Genomic DNA, 22,937 nt, shown 5'->3' with positions numbered 1-22,937 from the left:
AGGAATGAAAACTTACAGGAAAAGAGCCAGGATATCTATGAAGTGTTACAATATGAGGTTTACTGCTCTATCTGTACTTAAAGTTGCACTGTTTTTAGGAGTTTCCTGATTACCTTCCAGTAGAGCCAACGCTGCTCTTCAATTTGCTTTATAAATGCTGGAAGTCAGCCTCTACAGGGAGTATCACATACTGAACGACGATGGAAACAAGTAATCTATAAGGCTGTATAGCTGATATTTTGAAGTGTCATAAAATACCATTCTAATTGGTGAAGAGATAATGTCTTCATTCATTCTCATTTCATCAGTCCTATGTGAAAAAGTTTAGTCAATCACTTTGAGAATAGAGCATTACAAAATCATAGGATAAGGTAGCTACTACCATGGGCAGCTAATCCATGGAAATATATCATCCTTGGCCAATTTGTGAGTTTCACAGGTTGCTGTCTCCAAGACAGTACAGAGCTTAGTATTATTACTCCCTTCTATTTCCAAATCTCACAAAAGGCACCATATGTACATCCTACTCAATCTCAGCTTTTCCTCTCTGCTCTTGACATTGACAGCTCAGCAGGGAGCTATCCTCATTGAGCTGCTGAGAGCAAGGATCTGGCATGTGTTTCTCCTCTGCAAGACAGACTCAGGAGCACTTAGCCTCATTATTTGGGTTTTCCTATGTCCTCTGTGAAGAGCAGCAGGGATGGACTTTTTGCAGGGAAAACTTTAGGATTGGGGAAAGAAATATGCAGTATAGAATATAGGATGGAGGGAATAAAAAGAAGACACACATACTAGAGGAGAGATATGGGAAACAGGAACTTAGAAAACTTGATTTGCCTGCCCTCACTCAATAATAAAAAAATAAGATAATTATTATTAATACTTTTTTCAGTACTATTCATATGCTAGGTACTATTCCAAGTACTTTTTATTCTTCACATCAATCCGAGGAGATAAATACAATTTTAAACCAGATTTTTAGATAAGGAAATTGTGGCATCATGTAGAGTTAAATATCTTGCCCAAGGTTGCACAGATAGTAAGTGGGAAAACCAGGACTTACACTCAAGCTGTTTAAATTGCAAAGCCCTTATTCTGAAAACTTTAATACTATAAGATAAAAAGATATAATAATAATTTCTATCATACTTAATGCACAGATATGTTGTGAGGATCATATATTCTGAATTTTAATAAAAATACTAGTTATTATTATTCATTCATGTCTCCAAAAAATATGTAGAGTACTTACTAGGTACCATATCCCATGCAAGATGTTATGACAATGACTTCTCATTGTTGTTGGTCATATTTCTCTAACTTTCTGGCAATATATATTCTCTATTCTGGTTCATATAGAGAGTTATGATGGAGAAATTATTCATGGGACAACAGAACAGAAAATTCTCACTTTGTCCTTCACCTTGATTACCAGAGGCTACTAAAATCAAAATCAGGTGAGTGCAAGTTTGAAACTAAAATATAGTAGCTGAGTCAAACTGTAGTAGGCCTGGTTGTTTATTCATGTACCATTGCATCTTGTTCCTAAATTATGGATGATTGGCTATAGGCGCAAGGGATTAGGGATATTGTTGTCAAAGTAACTTTAAAAAACCTTGAAATTTACTTGGTTTAGCAAATTCTCCACGGCATGCCATTTTTTCTCTTTATACTCTATCAGCATTTCTGAATTACTGACAGCAGGGAGCAAATCTCTCATTTTTAGTTTTTACCAATAAACCTCACCAAATTGCCTTTGAGTGAACTCTTGGCAAGAAAATGGAAACTCATGTTCACTTGATTGGCTGCTCAGGCTCAGTCTGGAGCGTGTATTAAATATTATGCCACCTGGAAATCTTAAATTATTTCTTGCTTTAGAAACCTGTGAGGAATATTAGATGGGACTATATTGTATTTTATGGGAATTTAGCGGAGCACATGCATATTTTATACTTAAGTATAATGTCTTGACAATTGACGTTCACATTTTATGTTACTTTCCTTAGATACTAAAGGTTGTTCCTTAGACTAATTTATTCAGGTATGAATATGTATTCCTCATGGCCCAGCACGATTCTGTTGTCTCAATTGGATAAACTCACAGAGGCTGAATGAGACCTTAGGAAAAGACTGGTTGGTTATTAGATATAGGTTGTGAGTGTGTGTGTGTGTGTGTGTGTGTGTGTGTGTGTGTGTGTGTGTGTGTGAAAAGTGGAGGGACTGATTTGGTAAGAGCCAGGGAACAAATTTAAGAGAGTTAGTGCGTACTAGCCTGCAGGCCCACAATTCTGACCTGCTTTATGTTCAAGGAATGAACCATTAGGGTTCATCTGAGCTCTCCAAGGTGAGAATGGAATTCTGCGTCTTCCTCTCTGATGACCTTCAGGAGAACAATGTCTTGGTCTCATAGCAAACCTAACCATGGCTACAATTAAAAACATAGAGATGGATAAGAAAGAAAAAAAGATAACATGACATTTCTAAAAGATGCTAGAGGTATTGCTATAGATTTCTTATTTAAAAAATTTGAAGATGCTTCTGTATAGATTTTTCATAACTATGTGCAGACTATTCATAGATTCTAAGATGAACATCCCCCAGCTTTTATCAGTGTGGCTTGGAGAGAATGTCATGAAATAATCAAAATACCATTAGGAATATCATTTCCAAGGTAACTCACTAACAAACAACATTGCTAAAAAAAAACTCATTTAAATATATTTAAATAGCCATATCATGTTTATTAAATTATTTGCAAGATTAATATTAATGATTAAGAAACTGAAAATGTTATGACAATTGAATCACATTTGTCTCAAACATATCAAGATTTCTAAGGTGTTAGTAGGGACGAAAAAATGAAATCTTTATTAATTCACATCAAGAGAAAAACAATGTAAGATTATGGACTATGCAGACCAAAAGGGAATCAAACTTGAAGTTGAGGTTGAGGAAGTGAATAGCAGAAGTCTGGATGAATGTTGAGTGAAAACCCATCTGAGGCTTGAGGGGCCCCCCTGAGATTGTGATGAAGGTGGGCCTGTTGTTTTTCATAAGCATTCTTTTAAAAAGCAGATGTTTCTCTTCATTATGGCCTTCCAGCTTTGTCTCTGTCACAGATATAAAGCCTCAAAAGCTCCTCAATATTGGGAGAAGCTGTTCCAGCCACCCTACAGCAGACCAGACTGCCCCGGGAGCTGGTTCCTTTGAGACTGACACTGTGAGCAATACTGCTGTTATGAGGCTTTGCTTCCTTGAAGCAAGAAAGGATATTGCAGTGACAGGTAAACTATAATGTATTTATATTTTGACCGTAGAGTGCTGTGATAAATTGTAAAATGCTGGAAAATGGGGCAATAAAGAGAACTCAATCTAATTGTGTCTCCGTTTTATAGAGTTTGACTGCATCTATCTACAGTCAGCACTCGGTCATGGGAGGCCCTCCCCGGCAAACGTGGTTAGGGTTCAGGAGGATGGATCCAAGAACAGGAGCCAAACTAGACCCTGCCAGCAGTTTGTATAGCACTGCATATGTCAGAATCAGAGTGAGAAAAGCTCTGGCAAGCTAGCTAATATGGGCAACAATCAGAACTGGTGTTCCCTTCATGACATAAAGAGGTTTGGTAGGGTAGACGGCACAGTAGGAAATATGTTGTGTACAGATATATCATAGAACCATGCACTTGAAACCTATGTACTTTTATTAACCAATGTCACCCCAATGCATTTAATTAAATTTTTTTTTAAAGTAAAAATGCTCCAGATACATGAGTTAAGCTTAGGTGTATATGCAGCAGCATGGTGGAGTCTGAGACTGACTGCTCTGGCAGCTTGTTCCCAATTGGACTAGGAGAAAATAGCGTGAAACCTGAAGATTGGAGGCAATAGCAAAGTTTAAAGTAACTGCTGATCCCAGGGCAAGAGAGATGCCTGCATTTGTCTTAATTTTTTTGGAGCGGGGCTCACACTTTGTGTCAGACCAGCTGTGTGTCAGAGTCCTGGTTAGAGCCTCTGCTGAGATGTATGTGAACGCTGGCGCTACCATATGATTTGCTGTAGTTATTTAGTAGTATATGGATGAAATAAACAGTATCTTAATTTTCCCCGTTTTCACTGATTATGCTAGCTTAGTATTGATGCAGCCTTTGACAGTTAGATTCTCAAACTTCCTATTTTCTGAAATTCACTTATATTCACAAAATGAACTATTATCTTGAAATTGCTCTTATTTCCTCGACTAATTCTTCTTAATGTTATCAGTATTCCTAAATTGTTTCTACTGAAGCAGCTATATGCTATTATTTCTACCTTAAACAGATATGGTTGTTAATCAGCAGTACATTTGTAAAGAAATTGAAAGTCATCTACAGATTTATCACATGATAGGAACTTTGACACAGAAGAATAATTTAGGTAAAGTATTTCTACAGAGCATATAAGAATGGAAAATGCAAAGGTTGGTTCTAGGCCTGTGAATGAAAAAATTGTTTCATAAGAGCTTACAATAAATTCTTGATTAAAAATGTAAAAAGAAGCTCATAAATAGATTTCTGAGCATGCTACCATATGGAAAAAAACAATAAGTATGCTGCTATAACTACATATATGCATCCAGATCTGTGCATGAAGAGTTTTGCTTCTTTGTTATTTATGTTCAATGGGTTATCAAGAAAGGTAGGTTGTATGTAATCATAATATAATCAAGCCACAATTAATATCTTATAAGTTTATTTGAAGGAACAATTTAATTTTGTCCTAATTTAAAAACCCAAATAATATCAAAATAACAAATGAAGGAAAGGGAACTAAATTTAATGGAGCATCTTACATATCCTATCTCATTTAATATCCAACCTAACCCAATGAGGTTATCATAGGGTTATCTCTATTTTATATCTGAGGGGATTAAATGCTGTGAATTGATCTCAGGGCCACTCACCTCTGCAACATGCACATGCTTTCCACAAGGCAAGCTACTGAAGTTGTTTCTGGTAATTATTGTCACAGTTTCCTAACTCAGTGTTACTTTACATGTCAGGAGGTGCTAACTTGGTGTCATGTGGAGGATCTGGGTATGTCAGATTCTGCAATACAATTCAGGAGCAACTTCTGGCTGAATTTTTGGCTTATAGTGGAGTTGAACTTATTATTATGGCTACTGATAAATTGAATCGATACCTCGCCACAGGAGATCTTGATGGATGGTTGAACATCTGGAATATAGAGGTGAATTGAAAACACTCCACATCATCTTTATTTTTTATTGCTTTTTGTTGTAGATAACTATGAATCCAGTCTTATCTGTTTCCTAGATAAAAGAAATGCTCATTCTTAGTATTTTATTTATTTTTTACAGTAATTATTTTTAATTTTTAAAAACTTTTTCACTTACAATTGGCATTGAATATTGTATTAGTTTCAAGTATACGACATAGTGGTTAGACATTTATACAACTTACAAGGTGATCCCCTGACAGCCTAAACATTTTAAAGGAAACATTTACAGGTATTGAGCAGAGACTTCCTTTAAGTAATTTATGGAGAAAACCAGATTTTTCTTAGTATTAAAAATCTCCTGTTACTATATACTCAGGTCAATCACCCAGTTTAAGAATGCAATATTGTCAGTAAGGTAGTGCAGCATTGTTTGAGTATACTTAGGATATACAAAGGATACTCAAGGATATACAAAAGATATATCCTTAGTATACTTAGGATATAGCCTTATTTGAAATAAGACTATAAATGTAATTTAAAGTACTCATTCTTCATCTAACATTATTGTCATCCTGAGTTAATTTGGGATTCTTGTGTCACCGATTACCCCTTCAATCTTCTAATAATATTATAAATTAATATAATATGTGACTCCTTATAGATGATAAAGTTCCCCTCTATCAAATAACTTTACTGTTCATTTTTTCTTTTCATCCTTCCTATCTCCCTCCTTCCTTTCTTCCCCTTTTTCAAGTTAGTCAAATAAGTTAGAAACCTATTTTTGTGTTAATGCATTTTTCTAACCTCTGTTATCATGAACTATTCTTTTGCCTTTGGATCACAGATTATTGTTCTCAAATGGGCCTACTTTTCATTTCTGTATGAGATGTTTTTTAAAAGGAATGTTATGTCACTGCAATAATTTAATATTTGGACTTTTTAGAACTCTGGCATTTCTTTTCCTTTAGGATTACTGCCTTAATTCTAGTAAGAGCAAAGTCACACAGACCCCACCTCTGACAAGATCGTTCCAACCTCCTGAAGACCAGATAAGTTCCTTAGAGATGTGTGAGCCGGGTGTGTGTGATACCTGATTATCTCGTCCTCGGCAGATTGCAGCATTTGTGTGACTGATGTCTGCGGTGCTTCTGTCTGGATCTTCGGTCAGGTAGAAATATTGCTTTATTATTCTCATATTTACCTGACATTTAATATGACTTGGGTTGATTTCCATTTGAATCCCATCAGCTGGTGATGGTCATTAGTCATGAGAGAATTGACTTAGCTCCAAGGCATCTCTTGTCCTGTTTGCCGTTAACCATGGCAGTTCTCTCAGGTGCAGGACACCAAAGAAGGGAAAGGTGTTGACTCTGTGCAGCCCAGCTTAGTCCAGGATTTCTGAAAAAAAATTCTTTTCTAAAATAAGTGAATTCTTTCCCTTTCAAAATTGTGTAAAAACACAATGTGGATAATATTAATATATTTTATTAAACACAGATGACTCTGACTGTAAAGTAACAATTAAGGTAATATTAAAATAGAAAATTTTAGGTAAAAAACAAACCTTGCTGTTCATCATCTGGTTTACTCTTGTGAAATTAATAATAGCTGACATTTGCTCAGTTTTTCCTGTATTCCTGGGGCACTGTTGTAAGATCTCTATTTTTATCTCATGCGATCTTCACAATTGCCCATCCTCTTATGAAGAACTTTTATTATTCCTACTTCACACATGAGGAAACATGGGTGCAGAGAGTTTGAGTAAATTGCCTGAGCTCACAGAAGCTAATAAGTAGTAGAGTTTTGCTTTTAACACAAGCTGGCTTGTGTCAGAATTCATGCTTTTAATCCCCACCTCCCATGAAAGTCAGCTCTCATTTGTACCTGCCTGTGGCGGGGAGGGGGTAAAGGAGAGGGAACGGAAGTGGGAGAATGGAAGAAAGTATTCATTTTCTCACATTTCGCTTCCTCTTTTGTTTGTCTTCATGGAAACTCTGCTCCTGTTCCTTTTGTGCTTTTGGGAACAAAATATTGGTTTGATCTGTTTCAACCAGTACTGTTTGACTATGTCAGTGTGAGGTTACACTCAAACCTTAATTTTTGTCTGATTGGTTGACTTGGTTCCATTCAGCAACTTCGGGTGCCACGGTCACGCTGCAAGAGCACAGCCATTCTCTTCATGTGGGAAGACAAAGCCTATTGTTGCTCTGTTGTTAAAATCAGTTCAGTGAGGTCCACCTGTGCTGAAAGAATTCTGTACAACCCTTTAGGCCGTGAAGGGTGAGGGTAAATCAGAAAATAATCTGAGGAGGTGAACTCTCATTTGGCAGGTTAATGTGGAAGTCTCAGTGTAACACTCAAGAGCTGCAGTCTTTCCTGCTCTGTAAATGAGGCAAGTGCTAGACTTTTCTTAGGAAAAAATAAACCACAAAAAAACATCTGAGTGGGAACTTGAATGAGTGTGTGGGTAGGCATATAGTGAGTGAGAGAAAGTGGTGCGCACTGGCGTCCTGAATACAGAAAGAGGTAGAAAGCTGTTCTGGGCAGTGAAGAAGTTAATGCAATGCTAACATTGCTCTGCTGACAGGCCACATGGGTGCACATGAGATGAGGTGGAAGTTAGAATGACAGGTGATCAAAGCGCCATCAAGTGGGTGACGTCTGAAACATAAGAAGTCTCATAGATGAGACGGAAGCAGAAATAAGACTGTTTCATGCGTGGGTGCCGCATAAACTGTGCCCACAAAACACAATCTGTATCTAAATTTTATTTTAATTAAGAAGTATGTGTTAGTAAAACTGTTCATTTTTATGTCTTTGATATTTTTCTTAGTTATTTTGAAGAACTTCAGTCCCCAAAAACCTGCATTAAAATAGCTTTTTTTTTTTTCCTGCTGTTGAAGACAGAAAAAGAGTCACCAAAGCTGGTTTAGTTTTACAAAGCCAAGTCTGGCAAAGCAAGGGCAACTGTGTTTTCTAGTCCCTTCTGCTTGAGCTTTTACAGTTTTTTAAAGACTTTTATTTTAAATCAAACAGTCTTGAATATGGGTGTTGGTAGTCCCAAGAGGTACAAGGGACTAGGGCCAGAAATGGGAAGGGAGGGAAGAAGGATGGGAACAGAAAAATTAGCAGGTGTTCAAGAGTAGCAACAGTGAATGTCCTTATCATAGTGTATAAGATGAAACAGCCATTTACAGAAAGATGTGGGAAATACGTAGACGGAAATATGTAGATAAGAACAGAGCCGGTTAGTAAATATAACTAGGATAAGAATAATTTTTACTGAACAAATTTGATTTGTAAAGCATAGTGACTTTTGCTCTACATTTGAATGAGGAATTTGTCTTATAGCTGAATTAATTCTGGTCTAGCAATTATAAAAACAGGAGGAAAGCATTAATGTATTTTAATTTCCCATGTTAAGACTTAATTTTTGAATTACATACAGCCTGATTAAAGTGCTGAAAATTTAATGCAATGTGATTCTACATATTTCATGAAAGAAATTTTTTTAAAAAATAAATGTGAATCACTTTTACAACATAGCTATTGATCTAAGATTACTTTTCAAGTTAGATTTTTAAAAATAAATGGTGTTGTATATCTCTTTCTAGAGTTGGAGAAATGGGGGTGGAGATTATTTAACCACAGAGATACATTTATCCCAGGAAACTGTCAGGGGATTCTGATATAAAAAGAAATTAGATGCGGTTTGCACTTCTTCAGTGCCTGCCTTTAAGCACTCGCCACAGTTGGACTGGGTGGAATTTGGGTACCGGCACTGCTACCGAACAGAGATGGGGGCCCTGCTGCCCGCTGCTGCCCATAAATTCCGGAGGCAGAGGTTTGGTAAAAAAGGCAAGGAATCATGCATTTAAAAGCTACACAATTTTGGAATAATGACAGGCTTCTCCCTCAGAGCCGATTCCCTCTAAAACACCCAAAGAAAAATAACCCCACCACCCTTTGTTAGAGGAGTTCAAAGCTGTGCCTGGAATTCCTTCTTCTATTTAAAATACCATTCTTTGGCAAACAGGGGTGGCTATACTGTGATCATCCAGGTGGCTTCGCAGGTTCCTGGTCAACATGGCTTCAGGAATCTTTCTGGAGTCTGTGTACACGTGTGGCATGTAGCAAGGCCCGCATAGCCACACCGCCGTCGTTGCTTCCATGCTGGGAGGGGCTCGGGGCCCTGCCAATCACTGCAGCCAGGAGTACAGGAGCTCCATCCCGGGACCCAGCGCCAAGACTGCTGGCGCCACCCGGCGGGAGAGCACTCTGGCCCTGTGCCTTGCATTGATCTTACAGGCAGAGAAGGGTACGATCTGGGACCTTCCGTGCTGCACAGAGCTGTGGTGCCCCATAGGCATCATGGGGGGCGCGCATCCGTGGGCACAGGACTTGGCTTTGGCACAAGCTGGGCCTCAATCCAATAAGTGAGGGAAACCAGAAGGGTCAAGTCTCTGCTTGCCCTCCGTTTAAATCTTCAGGACCACAATTTCTTGTGCTCCGTCATCGGATGGAACGGGGATGCTGTCACGTCCCTTCACCTGGGGGTTTGGAAATCTCTCACAGGCTGTGACCTCAGTCCCACCATCCCCAGCATTTCCTCACCCCTCCGTTCTCCTCGCGGGCCCTCCCGCACCCCTCAGGGTCCTTCCTGGTTCTCCAGCAATCTCCCCAGGTCCTCCTGTTTCAGCACCTCTCCTACTCCTCTTCTGGGGGCCAGTGACTTTGTGCCTATTCGTCCAGTGTTTAAAATTTGATTTAGTTGCCCACATTTAAAAATTAAGAATTGATGTAAGATCCAGATTTCTCGCTTCTTTTAAAAAAGAACATATGTCATTCCTTGAGACTAAGTGTAAAATGGATTCTCTCTAATTCAGTGCAGTCCCCACCGTCCTCTATTGTCTATGAACACTGCGGATGGATCATCTTCTATGAGCCTTGATTCGTTCATTGGCATTATCGTCCTGGCTCCTGCAGGCATTTTACTTAGCACACCCGTCTGACAAGGTTATCAGTTTGTAGAACAGTCAGACGTCCTGGGGATGCATATTGTCACCCTCCTATCACAGTGGCTGTGTTCTCTGGTGCATTCCTGTGTCTACACTGTGAGTTGACAAGAAACAAGGAAATCGGTTCTGTATCTAAAATATAAAATAGATTGTCCTTCGGAGCTTTTGCTAGATGGATACATATTAATAATTATAGCCAAAATCTGTTAAAACTATTAAATAATATTTTTTTCTGGGAAAAATGCTCAATAATTGGACTTGCTTTTGAGATTTTTAAGAAATTAGATGAAAAGTAGTAGCTGTATCAAAAATAAACTCTCATGATTCTTCAACAAAAGCTTTGTTTTTCTATTAAGGACTTTAAAGTAGGAGTGTTAATTTTTTTGGTAGTTCATTATTATCTTCTCAGGGAATTTTTGTTAGTTTCTTGTGACACTTATCCCTTTCTACCTTTATAAAAGTTCCATGTATATGTGTTTTCTCCCTTACAAGACTGTAAGTTTCTTGAGAACAGAAACCATGTCTCATTCCTTTATTGAGTATGTCCCCAGTACTTTAAATAACAGTGTAGCATACAAATGTTCTAAGAAATAAAATTATAAAAATAAATTAAATCTCTTTGTTTTCATAGGCAAAGGACTGGCAAATTGAAAACTGTTTCTCTCTTCCTAAGAAGGATAATAATTTAACAAACAATGAGATTCAAGAAGAAAGTATAAGTGAAATTCTTTTACTTTCTAAGGAGCAATCATGTTTAGACCCAACAGAACTTTCTCTACTTGATAAGAAAAACAAAGATGAGTCAACATACAAGTAAGTAATTTTAAGTGTTACCCAGATGTCACCTGGAGTCTAGGTAAAACCTAGGTGACATTGGCCCAGACATCCTTCTGTGCTCTGCAAAGTCCAGTGACTATCTCATGATTTCTCTAAAATTTGGGGGAGGTATAGGTTTGCATGTGGCGCAGGAAGCATGTATGTCCTCAAGGTTATATGTGATTCTTATATCTTGACCTCATTGATTTCTATTCAGTGTCTCCCAGCCCTTTGTTTCTGTTCCATCAGCAGCCTAATTGTAGAAATTAACCTCCTCCCCCCCGCAAAAAAACGTGTGTGTGTGTGTGTGTGCGTGTGTGCACATGTCTGTATCTATCTCAGAATGTAGGTCAGATTTTACTCCTGATTTTGGTAAGGTGCACAGAAGGTTATATGACAGAAGTTCAAAGAGCCTGACTTTGATTATTAGACATGACTCTCCTTTTATGCTTCCAGCTTTCCCTCCATGCTGTTCAGCCATGTCTTCTCTTTGTTCCACTCTGCTAGATCCCATTTTCACATTCCTCTTTCTCTCATGCCAGGCAGCTTTAGTTATTTCCTTTGTTTCCTAGTCTTCCTAACCTATGCTCTCTTAATTTTACCTTTCATGCTAAACAACTATTATTCTTGAGAGGATGATTTTATTCATTGTATTTTCTTTGATACAAATGCAAAAATTTTTATCATGTGCATGTATTACCTTTTTTTAGGATTTTAGAAAAAAATTGCACAAAAAATACAGTTTCTAAATACCCCACCTCATCACATCCTATCTTGCATTAATGTGGTACATTTGTTAAAATTGATGAATCAATATTGATACTTTATTAATAACTGAAGTCCATAGTTTGCCTTAAGGGGATACAGTTGTAGGTTCTTCGAGGACCTCACTCCACATTTCCTCAGCACATTTCCAAATCAATCCACTCTCCAACCACTCTCCTATGGCTCTACCCCACCATCTGGGGTTACCTTTGGAACATGCATCTCAGTGCTTTTCTGGCACAGTTCCTATGCATTGGTAGGCCTGCACTCTTGCACAACTCCTCCTGGGTTCACTTCTGCTTGGCCAATAGGAAACTTACTCATCTTTGCCACACCAACTGTCTCCTAGTTGTCCCCTCTATTCTTACTCACCTGGGTAGCTCCAGCACAACCTCTTGCCTGTAGACTTTTTCAGGAATTAATGAACCACTGGTCTACTGTGTCCCTCTGATGATTTCTGCAGGTAACACACATTAAACTTTTTGACTGATCTATGTGAATGGAAGCTAGAACTGAAGGGAAAGCTTCCCTCTACTCTCGTGGGAGTGGGCCTCAAGCACACCAACTCTCTCCTCTCTTATATTATTGCATCCCTGGTCTGTTCATATCTTAGAATGGTGGTTGGCCGGGTATCACCAGGTTGGTTTTGGAGCTACCTCATTTAGGAATACGGGATACTTTTAACCTCTTAATTAATTGTTTTGCTCTCAGAACTTTGGGACCTCTGCTGACAGGGAAATAGAAGAAAAAATCCCTTTTAAACCTTCTGTTACACTAAATTACACTTTGGTATTTGTTTTTCTATTTCCCTGAATTATGGCTTGCTAAAATGTCAAGTGGCATTTTACTTTCAGGCAGAATGATCTTTTCAATGTAGAAATATGGCATGACCAATCCTCTACAATAAGAGAATCCTGAGAATGGAAGGACTTTTGCTATGACAAAATACCCTACCCAACTGTCCAACTCAATTTTATAGATCAGGAAATAAAGTTACCCAGGATAACACAAAGAGCTCATTGTTTTTCTTCCTGTCACACCCCCAAAAGAGTAAAATCAAGTGTTATAGATTTCTGGGTGACAGTATTTCAACAAATATCTTAGTTTCCCTTCCTTGTGACAAACTCAGCTATTATTTTTTTTTAATGAGCCTTTCCTTAGACTTAAAATTTAGCAATTTGAACTGTTTACTTCCTTCTTGACTTTCATCTCATCCTATTACATTTCCTATTGTTGCATGACATTTTGTGTTATGAAAATTAGTGCTAATATGTAGGTTTTCAAATTCACAGATTTCTCTTAAAACTAGAACTTTGTATTCTGCCAGATTAACTAAGTGTACAGCAGAGTGATGTTCTCACCTTGGCTGTAAGTTTCTGTAGGCCTTGGGAGAAATTTCCAGCAGTAAGAAGCAAAATTATCACTATTGTACTGTGTCTTGTTAAACCAATACATCCAAAAAAAAAAAAAAACCCAAAAAACAAAAAACCCAAAACAAAACCTGTGATCTTTAAAATTTCTGCCTTTATCTAATTCAGATGACTGGATTGAAGTAATTTTAAGACTTTGTAGTGATGAGTTAGTACAGAATGATGTCATTTAAGAATTATTGAACAAATTGAAAGGAAAAGTTTAAAAATATATCTTCAGAATTGACTTGTGAGGTATATGCCTCACTTCTCCCAGTAAGTCTGTGTGGAAAACATAGGTGCAAAGTCATTGTCAGCTGTTAAAATGTTTTTCATGGCCTCCATTCCATACTGAGGAGATTACAGGTTATTTTTTTCTTAAGAAAATATTATTCTGAAAAATGTCTTATTTTCCTAATCTGATTAATAAATCCAAGGAGAAAAATCATGCCAATTCTTGTCTATATACAAAAATATGAAAGAAGCATGTAAAAGAATTTAAAGAGATGAAAGGGAAAAGGGTCATTTGGTACAGGTGGGGCATGTTTAGATGGAGAGGTGAAACAGTAAAAAAGATGGAGAAACAAAAACTATGCTTTCATTTTAACTGCTAGGTTTATATATAAATACCAGTTTCCCATAGTACTTAGGTGTATTTTATAATATTATGCCTGAAAGTAGGTTGGTGGTAAAATGTCATCTTCCATTTAAGTTCTGGGGAGATGAAGATGAATATAGAGTTCTAAGAGGACAAGGAAGTCCTAATGCTAAGTTAACAATTGATACACAGATATAAATTTTACCCTTCCTTAGGTTCTTCAAAAACCATATTGTTATTACAAAATGAAAAAAGAAGAAAAAATAAATTAAAGGGTAAGACAGGCAGCCAGAGCTACTGTGGGCATACATTTTTCTAAATTTATGTTCATATTTAATTTATGGAATCACCAAAAATTAATCCAGAAAAATATAGAAAAATAACTTATAACCTCAGAATATTTTAATACAAAAATATTAAATATTCATTAAGGGAAAACCTGGAGTAAAAATAAGCAAGAAGAAGAAGATGAAAGAAATCACCCATAGCAAAGCCATTGCTAACACTTAGGAATTTTACTCTCCAGGCTTGTTCTGGGCATACTTATGCAAATAAATGAATGTGCAGCTTACAAAAATGAGGATTTAGTATATATAATTTATAACCTGTTTTATCACTCAAAAATATACAGCAAGTTTATTTCTGTATTTTTAATATGAGTGTCTACAGATATCAACATGCATTAACAACTCCCTAGGAATATACCATGTGGCTTTTTTTTTTTTTTTTACCATTCTCATGCATTTAAACTGTTTACAAATTTTAACTGGGTAAATATTTCTTTAAATATCTTCATGCGCATTTTGTTAGAGTACTCAGCTGAGTACTCACCATTAGAATAAGTTATTTGAAGTGGAGATGCTGAATCAAAAGGTTTAAAGACCTCGGGGTCATCTTGCTAAATTGCTGTCCCAACATGTGGGTTCTCTCTCCAGTGTATATGAAAATGGTGGCCCCTGAACTAATCCTGCATGTTGTCATTGTCTTAAAAATGTTGTCACCATCTTTATTGTTTTATATAGCATTTTAAATTACTTGTAGAAGTTTCACATGACTGTTAACCTTTAATAATTCAATAATCAAGTTGAGAGAGATATTGGAAGTCTACAAAACTAGCTCCTGTGGCACCCTTCAGAGGAGCACATCCGAGCTGCCTTTGAATAATTGCCATGGGATGAGCTCACCATCTCACAGGTAGCCGTCACTGTTATTGAACCACTCTTTTTATAGGATGACTCTAATATTAGGTCAGATCTGTCCATTTGTAGAGGTCTCTTTCATTAATCTTTATTCTCCTTCTAGGACAGTGAAGAGCAAATCTTTTCTACCTGCATTTATCAACAAATTTTCTTTTGGCTACCATTAAAAAAGTTGCTAGTGAGGATTGGGTTAAATATTAGAAAGCAAAATTTTAAAAAATCTGATAGGAAATGAAACAAATACCCATTAATTTCTCAGTGGGTTTATGTAAGGCAGAAGATACAGTTAAAATAAATATTTTTAGACATGTGAAATAATTACCATGTTCTCAATTCTATATTATTGTAATGAAGAAGCTAATATTTAATATTATTTATATGCTATTGATTACCTAATTATTCTGCCAGTAGATCTTATGTGAGAAATTAAAGTGGAAAATTTATGGACAAGGGTAAGAGAAAATACACAAAATATTAAAATCTGATTTTAAATCAGGTCTTACAAGACATAAAACACTTGGAGGACTGACAGTCTACTTTCACCGACAATCTGTGGCAATAACTGTCATATACCCATGTATGACAAATGAAAGCAAATGAAGCTCTACTCAATTTTTGAAACTTAAGTCTTAAAAATAGTTGTACAGCAAATTATTATTTTTGTAAATGCTATGTATCCTTAGTTTTTGTCTGATGATTCTGATAGTTCCCAGGAGTATTGTAACTGGCTGTATGAAATATTGGATCTCTCTGTACTGAGTAAAAAATATTGATCCTAACCAATACTTATTGAGCTCTTACCACATTCCAAGCACTGTCCTAAAGTCTTTATGTGTTAAGCTAATCTAGTTGTCACTGTAATCTTCAGAGAAAGCTATAACTATGATCTCTATTTCACAAGGAGGAAAGCAAGGCACACAGAAGTTCAGTGAATGGCTCGATGTCAGCTTACAAACAAGAGGTGAATCAGGGATCTCAAAGCAGGAGTTCTGGCTCCAGAGTCAGTACTCTTTGCCACTACTCTATATTGTCTGTCCAAAAAGCATTCTGTGACAATATTGAAAAGTTATTGGTTTCTGAGTGAAGTGATCAAATATTTTGCCAAGTACCTGTTATATGTAAGGCACTACTGTAGGCATCTTCACTTTCCTTTAATGCCTAGCAGAGCACTGCGGATTTGTCACACATCATTCCTCTCCTCCACATCCAGATCCAAGAGATCAGAAGTTAGTCAGAGCCTTTCCTTCTCATAGAACTCATGGCAAGGCTACCAGAGCCCGTAGCAGGCCCACTTTCCCGCATGGCTGTGTAAAATGTGTTTGCCAGAAGCTTTAAATTCTAAGCCCTTGATTACATTATTCTGTTTCTTTGTCTTCATCCATTAATTCTATTGGGCTTTTAGGAATATTCACCTCTTTCTAGTTCTCTATATATTTTCATACTAACCACTCTCCCCAATGTCAGCTGTCTATGGAAAAGAAGCGATAGGTTGGCCTCTGGATGTGAAGTTACAACTACAGTCTGATTCTCACGGAACAGCTCTTTGTCCTGGAGCTTTATCAGTACAGCTGTGCTTCCTAGGCAGTCATCTAGGCGTGCAGCTTGTTGCAATTCTGGGGATTCCCTGCTAACTTCTGCTTACTTCTTTCCCTCTGTATATTAAATTCCTTAGTGAAGATAAGCAAAGTCTTTTGTTTTACACAAAAGATATTTGATTTAAATACCACTGGGTGAGAAAGCAAATGGTCTAAAAACAGAAAAGTTCAGGCTTTTGGGAAAAGATCAAGATCTGGTATTAACTAATCCAAAGATACACCTCACTACTTCTAGGCCTTCTTCAACCTTTGATACCTCATTTTATTTCAGAAATACTTTTCTGGAAGAAAATTCTTAACCTAATAACTACAAAGCCTAACTGCATCATACTCTATCCTCCTGTTTCCACTGCCAATTTCTCATTGTTACAGATTCTCTTAGCATCTTTTTTAAAAAAAAAAGTAATTTATTTTTTAAAGGTGGGGGGAAGAAAGGGAGAAAGAGACAAAGGGAATCATTGATTAGTTGCTTCCCGTACACACCCAACCTGGGACTGAGCCCACAACCAAAGCATGTCCCCTGACTGGGAATCGAACCAGCAACCTTTTGCTTTGCAGGAAGATGCCCAACCAACTAAGGGCACTCTTACTATCTTAAAATGACTCTAATGATACCATCATTCTTGTCTTCAAAGCCCAGATACTGGTTAAATAATATGGTCTTATTCATAGGAGATAGCATGTTGTTAGGGAGGCCACTCGTGTGTGCTTTGGGCTGGGGGGGACTGCCACCTGCCCTCAGATAGCCATCTCTGTAATTGAACCAGTCTTTATTATAGAATGACTGTAATGTTACGTCAAATTGATCCATTTGTAGAGGTCTGTTTCACTGATCTTTAGTCTCATTCTAGAACAATGAAGAACCACTCTTTTCTACTCACTTTTATCTACAAATATTTTGGATGGCAAAAATTTCCTAAAGAGTAAACAATCTCTAATTCCAAAAAAAAACTTATGTAGATACTCCCAAATCAAGGAAGTAGAGTTTCCCTCCCCATCTTCCTTTAACCATGAGCTATACTCAGAAACTTGCTTCCAGAGAGGAGTGTACAAAAAGGAAGGGGAAAATAATAACCTTTTTTCTGGTAGAGAATAAAGTTCTTATTCACTGTCCAAGAAAGGAGAGGGGCATGGTGTGGAGAGATACACCAGCATCGCAGAGTCGGGTTTTGCGCTTTTTTTGGATTATAATTGGATTAATAAAGGATAGGGGGCTGCTGCTGTGTAGACCCTGGACTGCTGGGGTGTTGTAACAGGAGGCTGCAGTTTGTCCAAAGGTTATCTTCCTCCTGGGGCTGTAGGGAATGGTTCGTTCTATTCTTGCTGGGGAAAAACAACAACTTTGAAAAGCCAGTGCAGAAACTTGGCAAAGAGCACCTTGGCCAGGTGATGACCTACAGCAGTCAGTCAGGTTGATAGCGTGTTCTCTTGATAACATGTGATGAGAATAGCGCTTCATCTTGTTGTTTTCCTCCCAAAGACCCATAACCTCCTCTAACCTTAAGAAAAACACCAGACAAATCCCAGTTGAGGGACATCCTACAAAAAATATGACACGCATTCAAAATTTCCAAAGTCATGACAAACGAGGAAAGTCTGAGAAACTGTCATATGCCAGAACAAGCTAAGGAGCCAGATTCTTGGCAATAAAATTTGTAGCTGTTAAGGTTGAGGTCTATGACAATGAGCGTTAAGTATATTTGAGACCATTTCTTGTTTTCTGACTGGAATTATATACAACTATATAATGATTTCACTCTGTGCTTTATTGATAAAACTTTTTTCGTTGGATTCAAGCTAATATAAAATTTTCCTACAAATTCATATGACAATCCTCAAAAATACTGAATTTTCCTGAATCTTGAATACCATATAGAGACCTAACATAGGATAACAGAGTTTTTGAAATATCCCACTGATTATCCCATATGATTGGCACACAGCATAGTGTGTGTTCCTATTAATTTTCTTCTATATGGCTTTTTCTCTGACCTACCAGTTGTTATGAGGACATTTTCTTTGCTTTAACTAGCCTCTTGGCCTCTCTAGCTCTTACCATTTTATATTGTCACATGGCTAACAGGCTTTTCATTCAATGATTTGGCTTGTTTTGTGTAAACAAATGTCACTACTTAGGTCCAAAGGATAGAGGTTTTTATTTATTTGTCAAAGTAAAAAATGTGTTTACAGTCAAGAAGTGTCTGTTCATCCTTTGTGGTTAATTTTATTTCACCATGAATTATTTTCTTCCAGTGTCAGACCATCAGAAGTCATAAATTTAGGTATAAAATATAAGGAAAAAAACATATATAAGAAAAAAGCACAAAGCTTTTACAACAGTGAAGTTACACAAAAATCACCCAGTAAGTAATCACCATTGATATATTTTATAGTGTTATTATTTTATTGATTGGTATGAATAAGACAAGTGGCTAGTCTGTATGCGGGAATGTTGGTATTCCTTAAACTTGAAAGTAGGATACTGTGATCCCCACTTAACAAAGGGGGAAGGTGAGGTTCAGAGACATTGAGTGACTTGTCCAAGGCTGCACAGCATACAAGTGGCAGAAGTGTAGGATCTAAACCAGGAAATACATGCCAGATGCCCAGTTCCTCAAATAAAGTTGGTACAGAATGTTAATTCTTTCCCTTAAGTGTTTAGGAGACGAAAATGAATAAACACTAATTTTGTTCTCAGGAAGCCCAAAGTCACACAGAATGATGCATTAGTTTAGTTATCGACTGACTGGACAAAGAAGTACAAAAAAATTAATGGAAACAAAAGAATCATTATTATACTAAGTGTATTATTTAGAAGTGTAGTGAGAATCATTCCCAATGTTCCATCTTATATGGAGAGCGTTTCACACACTATGGATCTTCTTTTCAACTTACGTCCAAGGGGAAGCTGCACTTTCATAGAGCAGATATTTTAATTTTAGAATTTATGTTGAAATTTTGCTGTCAAAAATTACATCATTATTTGTTAACATTCAATGTACATTTATAAGCCGATCTACTCCCTAGGATTTTTTTGTTAAGATTATAAGAGATATTAAATGTAAAGCACTTAGAACGATGCCTGGAATATAATAGAAACTCAATGCAATTATTATTGTTGTTGTTATTATTATTATTATTACTTTACTTTGGAGCTTGACCTTTAGAGTGAAACATATTTGAGCTTAAGTCCAAGGTCTCCTGTTTACCAGCTATGCAGATCCAGGCAAGTTATTAAAGCATCTTGGGCCTCTGCTCTATGTCCTTACCTGTCAGAAGGACATAATGATAACTTGCAAGTTGTGAAGATTTCTCCTTTGGTTTGGCATACCACATTGTTTCTCAAACATTGCTCCCTGGCCTAGCAGCATCAGCGTCATCTGGAACTTAGAAATGTAAATTTTGGGGTCCCACCCCCACCCTACTAAATAAGAAATGGAGTGGTGCATAGTAGTTTATGCTTTGACAAGCCCTCCAGGTGATTATGGAAACTGATAAGGTTCGGGAACCACTCAAATAGGGCTTATGCCATAGCAGGTGCTGAATCTGCTTATTTTTCTTAGATACTGAGCCACCACAATGACAAAATCATAGTTCCCACCTTCACAGAGCTAACAAACAGACATGGAATCACATCTTGAACTGAACTTTTATGACAAAAAGAAAATGTTTTCACTTTGTCCAAGACTTCACTTTTAAGGGCGTGATTAAAAGAGCTTTCTTTCCCATCATCTCATTGTATGCATCATGAACACAATAACACAGCCTTGGTTTACATGTTAGCAAAATGAAAAAGTACCTGTAAACTCAGACATTTTATCTCAAAATGCTTAAAAAGTAGATTTTCTGTCACAAAGCATACAATTTTTTTATAGACAAAAGAGAAACTGGAGCTTTTCCAAAACTGTAGGATCCTCATTTTCAAGGGGAAATAGCAAAAGAATACAAAATTAAAAAAATAAATGAATGGGGAGCCTTGAGTTGCTTTTGGTCCCTTTGAATGACAGGACCACAGATTTGTTGTGAACAGCTGTGTTGATAGGGTTTGCTGATGACTGCAGCTGTACCAGCTGAGGAACAGGGAGGTTAAATTTAAAAGAATTAACTTGGAAATGTGCTGGCTCCTTTTGAGGAATTAATGATATTGTGCTTTTATTTCTGTCTTGCCCTAAAACCTGCTGTTGTGAAGGCGTATTTAGGTCATTAAGCATGGGAGCCCTGAAAGAGCTTCCTGAAGTGAATAAACCGGCTTTTCTTCTAAACCCTGAGGAATACTTTAGGGAAGAGCCAGAGAAGGAGTGTCCCCAAATTCCAGAGGACCCATCACTTTCTGAGAGTAAGTCCATGGCCATTATATGCCTCTACCATCTCTCCCTATGAAACTCAACCAATTAGAAAAATAAAGTAGAAACACAGGAAAGCAACACACGTATGCCTTCTAGGCTGCAGTGCAATGAAGTGTGGCTTGACTGCTAAGATTTATAGCTCAGCTGCTGATCCAAGCTCCCAGAAAGGACAGCCAACAGCCTGGGATACATAAAAAGAATATTTTTATTTTGTCACTTTTCTCAAGTCAGAATGCCATGAAGATATATTATGAGTTGCCACGATGGGAAGCCCTCCCGTCAAGTAATCTTAATTTTCAAAACCGATACCCAAGAGACATCATAGGACCGCTTTAGAACAGAGTCTCTGACAATCTGGTTTTGTTCTTTCCCTGTAAAACACTATAAATAGAGGCTACTTAAAATGTATTGTCTTAGAGACTTCCAGCTGCCATGCTGGGCTAATACGATGAGAGGACAAGAAAGTTGAATTTAGGAAATACGAGTGAATGATCTCCTCAAGATCTGGAAGCATTATATGTAAAAGAATGCTCTATTTTTCAGACTGTTAGAGGCTTCTGAGTTTCTAAGAATTTGGAGAATAATTTCTGTACAAAAATGCTGCCCGTAAAGAGGAGTAGACAGCCGGAGCAGACGGCACAGCCTGACTCTCAGCGAGGCGCTCCGAAAGCATGTGGACACTGCAGGGAGCTCATTTAAAATAATTAATGAAAAGTACAAGTTTCAGCTTGTAATAATCAAAAGATTAGAAGTGCACTCAAACCATCTCCTGAGATCAGTGCTTTCTAAACTGTTCCTGCCCTCTGAGATGGGGATTCAGCCTCATCCTTGAGAAATACTAACCCTGTAGGAGGGAGGCATTTCTTCATGTCCACACTTGAGGAAGTTCAGTCCTCTCATCTCTGACTGGGTCCCCTATGGAAAGGGAGAACAGCTGGTCAACGTTTTATTTTTTTAAAATTCCACTCGTGAACAAGGTACAGTTGTCATTTCCATCGCCAGAGTTTCCACTCTACTTATTATCACTTCCTTTGACTTTTCTCAGAGTTTCTCTTTTCTAAATGTGTAAAAATTTATTTGCTCCCAGGAGGGTCATCTATGGCTTGTGCTCATTCCTTTTAAAAACTCGAATCCATAAACGTTAAGGCTCTAAATAACTGTTAGTGCCTCTCACAGGGCTTTGAGTCTATCATCCTATTGTTTTTCAACAGGGTGATTCATCTCGAAGAATAAATATGGGGAGTACTAATCTTGTCCTCCTGAGTCACACACAGAGGAGAGCCTGGCGAACAGACAGTTAGAAAGCTTCAGAGAGCAAGGTCAGAGGGTAAAGACAGTTGAGACACGGAACTCGCACACAGGAGGAAACCAGGATGAAGCTGGGAGTCAGAACTGAAGCAAGAGAAATGGGGTGCAGGGAGCACTCCCAAGTGGGGCAACAGCAAGTCAGAGAGCTCAGCTGTCAGGGCAGCCAGCACCTCTCCTCAGCCCTGGGAATGCCTGTTCATGTGAGGAACTTTGTCCATTCTCCTTCATCCACAGATGAATTCTCCTGATATGCAGGGAGAATGTGTGTGGGCAGGTGGGGCAGATGGCTGGATGGAAACACCTAAGATACCTAAAACACTCTAATACATTTTCAAAGAGAATTTTCCCCCTGGATTTCTTAATTTTAAAATTTCTTGTCCTTTCCATACAGTTTGGAAAAGATGTTTTTTTTCTCTATTGTTTTTAAAAAATTTTTCTTCAGCTTTTCTTCCTTTGCTTTCTCTGCAAGTGAAAATAGTTCCTTTTTTATCTAACATTTCACTAACTTGAGGGCGAGGCAGAAGCAAACTATTGAGGGCAACTGAACACACGACACAGGGCACCACAGATGAGGTTCTACAGAAGTACTGAGGAGGAAGCAGGTCAACTCTGGCTTGGGCATAGGAAGGAATTCAGAGTGGAGGCAATGTCTGAGTCAGGACTTTG

At 37.6% G+C, this 22,937-nt stretch overlaps 1 protein-coding gene across 1 annotated transcript in view; it reads left to right on the top strand.

Moving 5' to 3' along the window:
* WDR49 (WD repeat domain 49) overlaps window positions 1-22,937 on the top strand; it is a 127,672-nt gene that overhangs the window by 81,933 nt on the left and 22,802 nt on the right. The window contains 9 exon segments of the mRNA XM_054575642.1: window positions 1,362-1,380; window positions 1,383-1,457; window positions 3,120-3,284; window positions 5,039-5,226; window positions 6,186-6,302; window positions 6,305-6,385; window positions 10,867-11,048; window positions 18,871-18,980; window positions 20,807-20,953. Of these exon segments, the coding sequence (XP_054431617.1) occupies window positions 1,362-1,380; window positions 1,383-1,457; window positions 3,120-3,284; window positions 5,039-5,226; window positions 6,186-6,302; window positions 6,305-6,385; window positions 10,867-11,048; window positions 18,871-18,980; window positions 20,807-20,953 (1,084 nt within the window).

Source organism: Pteronotus mesoamericanus, unplaced genomic scaffold (genome assembly GCF_021234165.1).
Source record: "Pteronotus mesoamericanus isolate MK-2021 breed Mesoamerican mustached bat unplaced genomic scaffold, CSHL_Meso_final contig_116, whole genome shotgun sequence".
NCBI classification, from domain to species: domain Eukaryota; kingdom Metazoa; phylum Chordata; class Mammalia; order Chiroptera; family Mormoopidae; genus Pteronotus; species Pteronotus mesoamericanus.
The sequence above is the reverse complement of the archived record's forward strand: the minus strand, read 5'-3'. Positions and strand labels throughout refer to the sequence as shown.